Genomic DNA, 13,484 nt, shown 5'->3' on the forward strand with positions numbered 1-13,484 from the left:
GGGGGCATGCTGAAAGTGTCTGAATTTTGGGACTCAGAATTTGTGTGACTGAGGGCGCTCGCGATTTTCCATTAACACTGTGAGTTGGGCCTTTAACACTAACACAATAGTGCATATCAGGCAGTTGGTTGGACTTGTGTTTTTTCATATGTGCACTTTGAATTATTTTGCAATTTTGAGTTTCTTTAAAATTTATAATTATCCTGAAACACTACATGGAGGCTGTAGTAACACTGACTTAAAATTTATTGGAAATATTAAATTACTAACTACAGTGTTGTGTAACATTATTTATTCATTATAACCACACATCCAACCAAATAAACTTTAATTTCCTGAATATATAATCAGTGGAAAATAATTTAAATATTTACTGAATGAAACAGACAGCAAAAGTGTGATCATGAACCCTGTGGTGTAGATAAGCCAAAGACTTTATTCAGTGATCCCACTGAAAATTCTAAATTATACTGTATTAAATAGTATACTATAACATCACAATCTACTGTCAATGTCTCAAAATCGTATGGACAGCACAAATGTAAAAGACATTTGTGCCAGTTACACGACAATTCATAGGTGTTAAAAAAAATCTTATTAGTATCATCCCATGTTAAATCAAAAGTACCAGCTACTGCAGCCAATCATAAAAGGAAAAAATAAGACAAAGTTGTAGTGGCTAGAAAAAATGCCATAGTGATTGCAGTACATAAAAAAATGGACAGCATGGCAAACTGCTGAACAACATACATACATTGAAAATTTAAATTTAGATAACAGCAGTGAATCTCATGGGGGAAAAAATCAGAAAGTCAGTAGGTAAAGGTTTCGCACCCCATATATGATGAGGTCATTGCAAATGGAGCAGATGTTCAGATAATAAAGGGACTGACAGGAAACTGCCCACCATCTTTCTCAAAGAAACCTTCTCACCATTTGCTCTAACTGGTTTAGGAAAACACACAGAAATTTCAAATCTGGATGACTGGACTCAGATTTGAACCTGATCCTCCTAAATGCACATCCAACAAACTAACTATTGTGTCATCACTCTCTTAAGATTTAAAAGGTGATATGATACAAAATATAGCAAGAGATTTGAACAACAGGAAAAAATGAACACTGTTTCACATCACACCTTAGGGGTGAGTGGTGCCAGCACTAAGAAAACTATACTGATATCAACCACAAATTTTGACATTAGTTGTAGTATACTAGCTGATAAAACACAGCTGCAAAAGATGAAGGGTGTAATTAATGAAGATATTAGCCAAGACTCAGCTACAGAGAAATGAGTTGAAATACGATAATTTGTAAATATCATTGTGGTTTCAAATGGGAAATAGCAAAAATTCTTAAAAACTCATTGCTTCTTGAACAAGAGAGGCTACTTTCAATTAAATATGAATATACTGTTTGGTGATTGGATCACATGGAAAAGGATAGAGAAATGGACATTAAGACCTTATCAGACAACTGGACAAGAGCACAGTTACTAGTTTAACAACTAATGTGAGAAAATGTTTTTATGCTACATTCCCCCTCCAGATAAAACAGTTTTTGTCACTGCCATTATATAGAAAAGACTATGCCATAATCATACAGTGGACCGTATTTACTGACTCCTTTGAGGCATGTAACAACCAGAAGTAAAAACACGTATGTACAGACATATACACCTTCCCCTCATGCATGCTAGTTTAGTCAGTTCTTACAAAGTTCTGTAGGCAGTTATTGCCTTAATACTAAAAATTATCTCCCTATGTTAGGCAATTATGCAGTGAGTGCCCGTCTTCTAAAGTGTTGCCAATAACAATCATCTGTCTGTACAAGCAGCCTCAGACAAGCAGACATATGTAACAGGCATGCTGGTGAGTGAGACAGGCATTCAGGCAAGTACTGAAGACTGATCTGCAGTGGCAGCTTCAGTTATCGTGCTCATAGAGGACAGTCACTTAGACAGGTCACCTAGATTGGGTGTCGAGAAGCTCTTGTCGCCCCCGACCCTCCGCCTGGCCTGTTGGAAATGTAGCAACGATGAAAGACCAAGTCCTTTACCAAAGGCGACGCCTTTCCTTGCAGCTACACCATCCATGGTGACAGAACTGAGGCTGAGGGGAACAGGTGCGGTAGCAGACCCACTGGTACCACCAGAACTTCCAATAGTAGCTCCAAGAGATCGCTGCCGTGGAAGGCTGCCATAGTGATCCACTTTGCGTCGGTAGTTTGCTGGTGGTGTCTGTAACGGGAAATCAAATCAGTTACTTAGAACCAATAACAAACTAATTAAAGCACTTTACTTGCTTACGTCAGACAGACAGTAAAGAATTCAGTTTCCTTTCACATTAATAGCTGAATACAGTAGCTTGAATTCATAGTGCTGCTTTTTTCCATAATAGCTAACACTTTCCACCACTGATCACACACACACAGCCTTCTGTAGAGAGTCTTGGTACACAACAGTCAAGCTTCTATTGAATTAGTGTGCAATTGGCCCAGGAATAGGCCAATCTGTGACTTGTGTAAAGTCCTGTGGAGTGTCTTTCTCCTCCAAGATTCCTGCTCCTTCTGTTACCACTCATTTCCTAGCTGTTGCATTTCCATGGGAACTACAAAAATGACTGTTCTCTGTGTAGAGGATTTCACAACCTACCCTATTCAATGTCAATATGCACTTGTTGGTTGATTTTGTCAGAGATCTATCTCCTAAGGATGAATTTTCAAAAATGGCACTACAACAGATGACAAGTGGATCTGTTATCACCTAATAAAAACACATCCGAATTCATCAGGAATTTCAAGGTGTCCTTGTTATAAGGCAAAAGATAGCCCCACCACAAAACAGCAGGACAACTTTTAACTCCTGTAAGAAACACTATGATTTAAAAGGCACTTTCAAAGAGTTGTGGTAAGCACAGTGACTAACAGTTAATCTTCAACATAAGCAAGTGCACAGTAATGAGCAGCACATGAAAATCCCTACTTTTTTTTAAGCATATCATCAGTGATAAATCACATGCCTACAAAAGTATTTATTATTATCAGACAGAAAAAAACTCATGAATTATATTACAGAACATGAAAAGACACATCATGAGTCATTGTAATAGTCCTGAGAGGGCGTAGTTTATCAGGGAATCCCAGCCTTTAGTACTGCTCATTTGCCTGGGATATTATCGACTCACAAAACTGAAAATACAAAAATCAAAGAAAAACCATGCAGGTCATCAAGGTTTTGCCTCGGCTCACTGATATTTAACGATTAGTAACGGAAGACTTACCCTGACAGATGTAATCTGTCTTATGGAAAACTATTTTTCTAATTATGGGATCGTGTATTTCAAGAGTCCCGTGTGGAGTTGCTAGTCTCCCATCGGGCACCTCCCCAGGAGACGGATTGGGGAATCTTCACCAGATATGGTGGACACTGGGGAAATAAAATACCCAGGGCAGACCGAAACTAGCAAAACAATGACTGCTGCCTTGCAATTGGGAGTTGGGTCTCCAAAGGTTAAGGGAAGAAAACCCTGATTAAAAATCACCCGTCCCCTGGTAGGGGTTGGACACAGGGTTGACAGCCTGATCTGTAAAAAAAACAACTGTTGCAAAACTTCTACAAAGTAAAGTCGGACGGATGAAGGAAGACGGACCTGTCATGGAAAAGGACAAAGAGGATGGAATGCAAGTAAATAAAGGAGGGAAAATTAGGAAGAAGAGAAATACAAGGCATAGATCAGATCTATATATTGGTACTTGGAATGTGAGATCCCTATATCAACCAGGAGCATTGAAAGTAATGCTGGATCAAATAATGAGTCTGAAGCAAAGTATAATAGCACTACAAGAAATTAGATGGACAGGGAGTGGAGTTTTAGAAAAGAAAGAGGCGAAGATATTCTATAGCTGCAGTGAAAGAAATCACCAGCTGGGGACAGGATTTGTTGTACATCATCAATTAAAGCATTTCATAATAAGGTTTACACCAATTAGTCCAAGATTATCAACACTCAGGATAAAGGGGAAATTCTTTACCTACTCCATAATTAATGCCCATGCACCAACAGAAGAATCCGAAGAAGAAGAGAAAGAAGTATTCTATGAATCTTTGGAAAGAGTATATGATGAGTGCCCAGGGCATCATCTTAAAATAATAGCTGGAGACCTAAACGCTCAGGTGGGGAAAGAACAGATGTATCAACCAATAATTGGCCCCACAGCAAACATGCAACAAGTAATGATAATGGAACAAGGCTTATACTGTTTGCAGCATCTAGAAATATGGTAATAGGATCAACACTGTTCCCACATAAAGAAATTCATAAGGGAACATGGAACTCACTGGATGGAAACACAGTAAACCAGATCGACCATGTGTTGATAGATCTGAGACACAAATTGGACCTATTGGACGTGAGGAGTCTCACAGGCCCAAACATAGATACAGATCATTTTCTGGTATGGGCATGGGTGAGGGCAAGGATATCTAACGCAGTGAAAGGAGACCAACCCAGGGCACAGAAATATAATATAACAACTCTAGAATCAGTGGAAGTAAGAGAACAGTATCGGGGGAAGATAACTCGGATTCTGGAAAACGCTGGAGAATATAACAACATTGAAGATCAGTGGGAAGCGATAAACACAACGGTGGAGACATCGGCAAGAGAAATACTTGGAATTGGGACAAGACAAGTAAGACCATCATGGTTTGATACTGAATGTGAAATAGTAACTGAAGAAAAGAACAAAGCATATAGAAGAACACTGCAATCACACTGTACGAGGAGGATAGTAAAAGAATACAAAGAAAAATGGAGGATTGAGAAGAGGACTCACCAAAGAAAAAAGAGAGAATGGATGAAAGCAAGTGTCAAGGAAATGGAGCTCATGAGAAGCAAAACTGAAATAAGAAAATTCTATAGAGAGGTGAATGCGGCACGGAAGCCTTTTGGTAGCAAAACAAGCTTAATAAAAGATGAGACAGGGAATATAATAAGTGAAGGGAAGGGAATATGCGAAAGATGGCACAGGTATTTTGATAGTCTCCTCAACCCTAGAATAACTATACCGGAGAACCCAACAGACACCAATGGGGAAGAGGACCCAGACAACAACCCTACCCCACCAAATACAGAAGAAGTGAAAACTGCCCTGAAGAAATTGAAAAAAACAAGGCAGCCGGAACAGATGGTATTCCAGCAGAACTGTTTAAACAAGGAGGCAGAGAGCTGGAACAAAGCCTTCTGAAAATGGTCACCAGAATATGGGAAGAGGATAAAATGGCCCAACAATGGAAAGAGGGTATCATACGTCCCGCATATAAGAAAGGAGATAAGATGGAGTGTGGCAATTACAGAGGGATCACACTACTTAATTTGGGACATAAAATACTCTCTAATATACTAATCGACAGAATACTCCCAACTATACAGAGGGAGACGGGGCCGTACCAATGCGGATTCCTTCCTCGGAAGTCAACCATAGATCAAATATTCACCTTAAGACAAATCCTGGAAAAAACAAATGAATTTGGAGTGGGCACGCATCACCTCTTTATAGATTTCAAAGCAGCTTATGATAGCATAAATAGAGAGCAGTTATATCAAGCTCTAGATGAACTGGGAATCTCTAGAAAGTTGGTAAGGCTGGTGAGAATGACAATGAGCGAAACACAAGGTAGTGTAAGAATAGGAGGAATGACGTCCAACACATCGAGTATTAATAATGGAGTGCGACAAGGGGGTGCATTGGCATGCCTTCTCTTTAATGCCGCCCTGGAGAAGGTGATGAGAAACGCAAACCTTCTGAACAGAGGAACGATCTTCTATAAATCGGTGCAGATACTGGCCTGCGCAAATGACATAGATATAATAGCAAGAACCCAAAAAGCAATGGAAGAGACACTTACAGCTCTTGAACAGGCCAGTAGGAACATGGGGTTAATTATTAATGAACAAAAAACAAAATATATGGCAGCTGGAAAAGCATATAGAGAAAATATGCCAAATGCAATAATAATGGGCAATTATACATTTGAGAGAGTTGAACATTTCAAGTATCTGGGCTCGACAGTTACACATCCAAATAATACCTCCTTTGAAATTAAGCAGAGATTAATACTGGCCAACCGAGCCTATTTTTCCCTAACAAGACTTCTATCCTCAAGGCTCCTGACTCGTACCACAAAATTAACTATGTATAAATCACTTATACGACCAGTGCTTACATATGCCACTGAAGCCTGGACATTAACAACTAAAGATATTGAAACACTGGATGCATTTGAAAGAAAGGTACTTAGACGAATTATCGGCTCAATCTGTGAAAGAGGGAGATGGAGGAGGAGATACAACCATGAGTTGTATACAATATACAAAGACCAACCCATCAGAAGGATAGTGAAATCATCCAGACTGAGGTGGGTGGGACATGTGGCTTGCATGAATGATACAGAAGTACCAAAAAGAATATTACAAGGAAAGCCAGGAGGGCAGAGAGGACGTGGTCGACCAAGAGCCGGATGGGAAGGTGGAGTAATCTAAGATCTTAGGAAGATGGGCTATAGAAACTGGAGAGTATTGGCAAAGGACCAAGAGAGATGGAAGGAAATTGTAGAAGAGGCCAAGGCTCATCATGAGCTGTAGAGCCAAGAAAGAAGAAGAAGAGTATTTCAAGAGTACAAAGTATATATGGCAAGAACATCTCCCACCTGCATTCCATCATCATACTTTCTATACCTGCACTGTGAAAGCACCATTGTAGCGAAATTAACAGACATATGCTCCCATTTCTGGATCTTGCCACACAATTTAAATACATAGACGAACACATGCAAGTGATATTAAATGGAATGAAAATGTCGTTTCCGTACCAGTAAAGGTAAATTTAAGGCAGATGTGTTGGGAGAATTCTTAGAAAGTGCATTTTATCTATTCAGGCAACTGTATACAAGACTCTAGCATGGTTTGCTCTGTACTGTTCTGCTGCTCGTTGCCCATATCAAGCCAGTCTGATACAAGATGTCAAGAAACTCAGAAACTGTTTTCTCCAATCATAATAGGTCAGAATAATCTATTAAAACTCTCAGAGAACTTCCATGGGGATCTCTGAAACCCTGTTGAGTGAATTTAGAAAAGTCGTGTATAAGGTGGGTTTCAACAAAAAAAAAGTTGTTAACATTTGTCAAAACAAAACAAGTAGTGAACATAAGTCAAGTATTAAACAATGTGTAGTCTCCCACATGGTCCTGCCTTTCATATTGTTGGTTTTGTTAGTATTGGGACTGGAATTTGTGAATGGTTGCTTGGGGCAAGTTTTAAAGAAGTGTCATTTGGAGGGTAGGAATCTTGAGCTAGGGTTTGACAAGTGTGTTGGAGGGGTAAAGAGGGTGGTACATACCATAGTACTCTGGGTGGCTACGGACAGCATATGAAGAACAAATAATCTCATTTCACGATCTGGCTTCAGAAACTCAAACACAGTTCATTTATTTTTCAATTTTAATTTCTGTCTTATGCTTGAGTAGCTATTTACTTTTTTTACTCAATAATTCAAAAGTTAACATATATCACTTACTATATTCAGTTAGATTCTTAGACCACTCACAAAGCTTCATCTTACCTCCAATACAGTAACCATTTCATAAGAGGATTGCATTTATAACGAACTGTCAAACAACAAGAATTCAGCATCCAGCCAATTCATCAAAAAAAGTTGTAATTTGGCAAGAAAAAATAAAAGGTTTACTGCAGGTCTGTGTGATACTGAAGGGTCCAGGTAATAGGGAAAATGTAGATCATTCCTGTTTTCAATTGGGGTTTTGGAATCTAATTACAGGCTGACGAAACATGTTTAATGCTATGTATTATGGCTGTTTTGGAGACCAAAAATCTATAAACATGGACTCTGCAAACGGTGATCTTGTGCCATCCAGTTTTCTCTTTCTGTGATATCCAAAAGGCAGTAGACAGTGATTCAACTGTGATTCTCAGGTTTTACCCCTTGACTTTTATTTGATACAGCTCCGGGGTGTCACTTAGTAAGGTGTCTGAGGGACGAGGGTGACAACTACCTTTTGCATACCAGAATTGTAATAGGGTTAAAAACTTCCAAGCACAGCAAGTCATTCTTAACAGGAAGAAATTCTCTCAGATGAAAGAAGCTCTGAGTGCAACACAAGTGAGACTTATAAGACCATTACATTCACAATATACTTAAATGACCCAGTGAATAAAGTTGGAAGCCTCAAGAGGCAGTTTGTGAATGCCACTGTTGTATATTGGGAAGTCACAATGTCAGAAAATTATAGTGAAATGCAAGAAGACATGCAGAGAATCAACAGTTGGTGGCGGGGTGGGCTGTCACCTTCAACATAAACAGATATAATTTATAGCATTTACAGATGCATAAAGACACATTATTGCCTGATTAAATGACTGGCAAACAATCACTGTAAACAGTGAAGGTCCTAAATATGTAAGAATACAGTATTACTCATAAGTACGTACGGGGTTTCAGAAGACGACTGCCTGAAAACAGCAAGACATATGGTAAACAGATGCATCAGTCGATAGAACATCTCCCCAAATTTTTAACTCACATTACAGGTGCTGAATATGGGTGCCTTTGATGACGTGGCAAACGTTAATATGTGTGTGAAATATGTGCACATGTGCAACAACAGCAGCCCCCTTTTGAAATCTTTTGATCTGATTGCCTGTCTGCAGGCCCAAACTAATTTGATGCATGTGGGGTGGATGATTTGTCTGCATATTCTGATATGTTTCATTACTAGTGACGCCCTCTGCAACTACGCCACTGTGTGATTACAAATGGAAACTTGGAAGGGCACTCTATCCACTGGTATTTGTCATTTTTCTGTACATCTTGTGGTTTTTATGCATTAATTTTCTGGTACCCCAAAGATACTTATGAGTATTTCTTTGTGAGTATTTCTTAGTGGAGTCACTGCATTAAACTGTAGATAAATCAGGTACAGAGCTGAGATTTGTTGGAAGATTTCTGAGGAAATATACTTCATCCATCAGGCAAGTAGCTTACAAAGTTTTTCTAACAGAGATACTCAACTACAGTGGTAGAAGCTACAAGGAAAGGTTTTGCAACACAAGGACATTTATTATTAGAATTCTGAGAGAGTTCTTTCCAAGAAGGGTCTAACAACATATTGCTTCCTCCCATTCATATCTATATATCAAAAAATGCCCTTAAAGGTTAAATCAGAGATATTCAAGCCCACAGAGAAGCATAACTACAGTAATCGTTTCATTCACCATTTATTACTGGAAGGGAAAACTAGAGGAATCATAGCGGTACGTGAAACATCTTCACGTACATGTGCAATATGGGTTCAGAGCTGGAAAGTCAACTCAGATGACAAATTTTGCCTTCTTCAATGAAGTAGCAAAAGCAATGGATGATACGCAACAAGTATCTGGGATATTTCTGGATCTAAATACAGCCTTTGATGTTATTGATTATGGCATTATCTTGTGTAAATTAAGTAATTATGGAATTAGAGGCCAGTCTGAAAGGTGGCCCCAGTTGTGCCTTAGTAATCATCATCAGATTACAGAAATAAAACACAAAGATAGTGAAACACAAAAAATTTCTAGTTTTTACAGTGACAAGGGGAAAATCAAGTACGGAGTCCCACAAGGGTTAGTTCTGGGACCTGTTCTGTTTCTGCTGTATATAAATGACTTGTCTAGTAAAATACATGATGGGGAAAATCTACACGAGGCAGCAATATCAGTTATGCATATCTTAATGCACTGGTTCAGGACCAAAAGCTGATCACAATTTCTGAAAAAACTGTGGCAGTTAACTTCCACACCACGCAAAACCACCATCCTGCAAACCCTGTTTTCACAATCGAAGGAAAAAATGTGTCAAGGTCGGTCATACAAAATTTGTAGGCATGCATGTTCAGGCAGATCTGAAGTGGGAGGTGCACCTAAACTATTTAAATATTAGTCTGAATTGCCCCCCCCCCCCTCCCCCCCCCCCCCCCCCCCCCATGAACCATGGACCTTGCCGTTGGTGGGGAGGCTTGTGTGCCTCAGCAACACAGATAGACGTACTGTAGGTGCAACCACAACAGAGGGGTATCTGTTGAGAGGCCAGACAAACGTGTAGTTCCTGAAGAAGGGCAACAGCCTTTTCAGTAGTTGCATCTGGATGCATCTGGATGATTGACTGATCTGGCCTTGTAACACTAACCAAAACGGCCTTGCTGTGCTGGTACTGCGAACGGCTGAAAGCAAGGGGAAACTACAGCCGTAATTTTTCCCAAGGGCATGCAGCTTTACTGTATGGTTAAATGATGATGGCGTCCTCGTGGGTAAAATATTTCGGAGGTAAAATAGTCCCCCATTCGGATCTCCAGGCGGGGACTACTCAAGAGGACGTCGTTATCAGGAGAAAGAAAACTGGCGTTCTGCGGATTGGAGTGTGGAATGTCAGATCCCTTAATCGGGCAGGTAGGTTAGAAAATTTAAAAAGGGAAATGGATAGGTTAAAGTTAGATATAGTGGGAATTAGTGAAGTTCGGTGGCAGGAGGAACAAGACTTCTGGTCAGGTGACTACAGGCTTATAAACACAAAATCAAATAGGGGTAATGCAGGAGTAGGTTTAATAATGAATAGGAAAATAGGAATGCGGGTAAGCTACTACAAAAAGCATAGTGAATGCATTATTGTGGCCAAGATAGATACGAAGCCCATGCCTACTACAGTAGTACAAGTTTATATGCCAACTAGCTCTGCAGATGACGAAGAAATTGAAGAAATGTATGATGAAATAAAAGAAATTATTCAGATTGTGAAGAGAGACGAAAATTTAATAGTCATGGGTGACTGTAATTCGGCAGTAGGAAAAGGGAGAGAAGGAAACATAGTAGGTGAATATGGATTGGAGCTAAGAAATGAAAGACAAAACCGCCTTCTAGAATTTTGCACAGAGCATAACTTAATCATAGCTAACACTTGGTTCAAGAATCATGAAAGAAGGTTGTATACATGGAAGAAGCCTGGAGATACTGACAGGTTTCAGATAGATTATATAATGGTAAGACAGAGATTTAGGAACCAGGTTTTAAATTATAAGACATTTCCAGGGGCAGATGTGGACTTTGACCACAATCTATTGGTTATGAACTGTAGATTAAAATTGAAGAAACTGCAAAAAGGTGGGAATTTAAGGAGACGGGACCTGGATAAACTGAAAGAACCAGAGGTGGTACAGAGATTCAGGGAGAGCATAAGGGGACAATTGACAGGAATGGGGGAGAGAAATACAGTAGAAGAAGAATGGGTAGCTTTGAGGGATGAAGTAGTGAAGGCAGCAGAGGATCAAGTAGGTAAAAAGACGAGGACTAGTAGAAATCCTTGGGCGACAGAAGAAATACTGAATTTAATTGATGAAAGGAGAAAATATAAAAATGCAGTAAATGAAGCAGGCAAAAAGGAATACAAACGTCTCAAAAATGAGATCGACAGGAAGTGCAAAATGGCTGAGCAGGCATGGCTAGAGGACAAATGTAAGGATGAAGAGGCTTATCTCACTAGGGGTAAGATAGATACAGCCTACAGGAAAATTAAAGAGACCTTTGGAGAAAAGAGAACCACTTGTATGAATATCAAGAGCTCAGATGGAAAACCGGTTCTAAGCAAAGAAGGGAAAGCAGAAAGGTGGAAGGAGTATATAGGGGGTCTATACAAGGGCAATGTACTTGAGGACAATATTATGGAAATGGAAGAGGATGTAGATCAGGGGCGGGCAAACGTTGCACGCGGCTCATGAGCGCACAGCGCTGCACGTGTGCTGCTCGCATGCAGGCGTCGACTGGGGCTGTGGCGACAGCCGGCAGGTTGCGGCAGTGTAGTACCAGGCTAAGCTGCGGATGTTGATGCAAAGTGAGCACTATGTAGTGAACGTTGTATTTCAAGAAACGGAGAAGTGGAGATTTGCTATCTTTTAAAAAGTAATGGGAGAATCATTTTTTCTTTGTGCAAAAACGTGAAAATTCGAAATGTTTAATATGTCGCAGCATTCTCGCTGGTCAACGGAAGTTTAGTATTGATGGCCATTATAATAAATTTCACAAGGATGAGTACAATTTATTGTCAGATTCTGAGCAGATGGGGAATTGACTGAGCTTAAGAAGAGCGATCTGACGATACCAGATGAATCTGTCGTAGTTGGCCGGCCGGAGTGGCCGAGCGGTTCTAGGCACTACAGTCTGGAACCGCGCGACGGCTATGGTCGCAGGTACGAATCCTGCCTCGGGCATGGATGTGTGTGATGTCCTTAGGTTAGTTAGGTTTAAGTAGTTCTAAGTTCTAGGGGACTGATGACCACAGTAGTTAAGTCCCATAGTGCTCAGAGCCATTTGAATTTGTCGTAGTTGCTGTTGTCACGAGAGATCTGCGACTTTCTCTCGTCATGTCTCTCATCTAATTTTATGGAGCACTGTTTTCAAGTTTTCAGGACGACAACAATAACAGCCCAGCGGTATGTGCAAGTTATAAGACTGCGCTTAATATAGCGAGAGCTGGAAAACCATTTGCTGAATTAATAAGTCTCGGTTAAGAGCAAACATCAGTGATGAAAATTTGCGTAACTGTTTGTGTTTGTCTGTATGTACAAATTTTGTTCCAGATATTAAACGTATTGTAAACTCCATCTGTGATAATTAAATAAAATGTATCGTAGGTAACAGGTACTCTTTCAAACCATGATTTCCTTCAAGCACTCCTACCAACCTTATTCATTCACTCAATAAAGCAGGCTAGAAAACAAAACGCATTACAGAGGAAGCAGCGGACAGAGAGTATGGTGGGGATGGGAGACAAGCGGGTGGCCAGCTTGCCCCTGTGTGCACGCGGAACACCTGTTAACTGCATGCGTGCAAGTGCACCGCACATGTGCAGGATTCCTGCCCGCCCCTGATGTAGATGAAGATGAAATGGGAGATATAATACTGCGTGAAGAGTTTGGCAGAGCACTGAAAGACCTGAGTCGAAACAAGGCTCCAGGAGCACTGAAAGACCTGAGTCGAAACAAGGCTCCAGGAGTAGACAACATTCCATTAGAACTACTGACAGCCTTGGGAGAGCCAGTCCTGACGAAACTCTACCATCTGGTGAGCAAGATGTATGAAACAGGCGAAATACCCTCAGACTTCAAGAAAAATACAATAAGTCACGGCTGCAAAATACTAACACGGATTCTTTACAGACGTATGGAAAAACTAGTAGAAGCTGACCTTGGGGAAGATCGGTTTGGATTCTGTAGAAATGTTGGAAAACGTGAGGCAATACTGACCCTACGACTTATCTTAGAAGCTAGATTAAGAAAAGGCAAACCTATGTTTCTAGCATTTGTAGACATAGAGAAAGCTTTTGACAATGTTGACTGGAATACGCTCTTTCAAATTCTGAAGGTGGCAGGGGTAAAATACAGG

The 13,484-nt window shown here is 40.2% G+C and overlaps 1 protein-coding gene across 10 annotated transcripts in view; it reads right to left on the reverse strand.

The window, feature by feature from the left end:
- Window positions 1-13,484, reverse strand: part of LOC124789871 (liprin-beta-1) — a 303,083-nt gene that overhangs the window by 81,733 nt on the left and 207,866 nt on the right. For 9 of the 10 annotated variants that reach the window (XR_007016181.1, XR_007016179.1, XR_007016180.1 and 6 more), the window contains one exon: window positions 1,969-2,239. Coding sequence is in view for 2 of the 10 variants with exons in the window: in XM_047257386.1 (XP_047113342.1) it covers window positions 1,969-2,239 (271 nt within the window). In the remaining 8 variants the exon portion in view is untranslated. The remainder of the gene's footprint in view (window positions 1-1,968; window positions 2,240-13,484) is intronic. The other variant, XR_007016176.1, reaches the window with a different exon arrangement.

This window comes from Schistocerca piceifrons, chromosome 3 (genome assembly GCF_021461385.2).
Source record: "Schistocerca piceifrons isolate TAMUIC-IGC-003096 chromosome 3, iqSchPice1.1, whole genome shotgun sequence".
Classification (NCBI taxonomy): Eukaryota; Metazoa; Arthropoda; class Insecta; order Orthoptera; family Acrididae; genus Schistocerca; species Schistocerca piceifrons.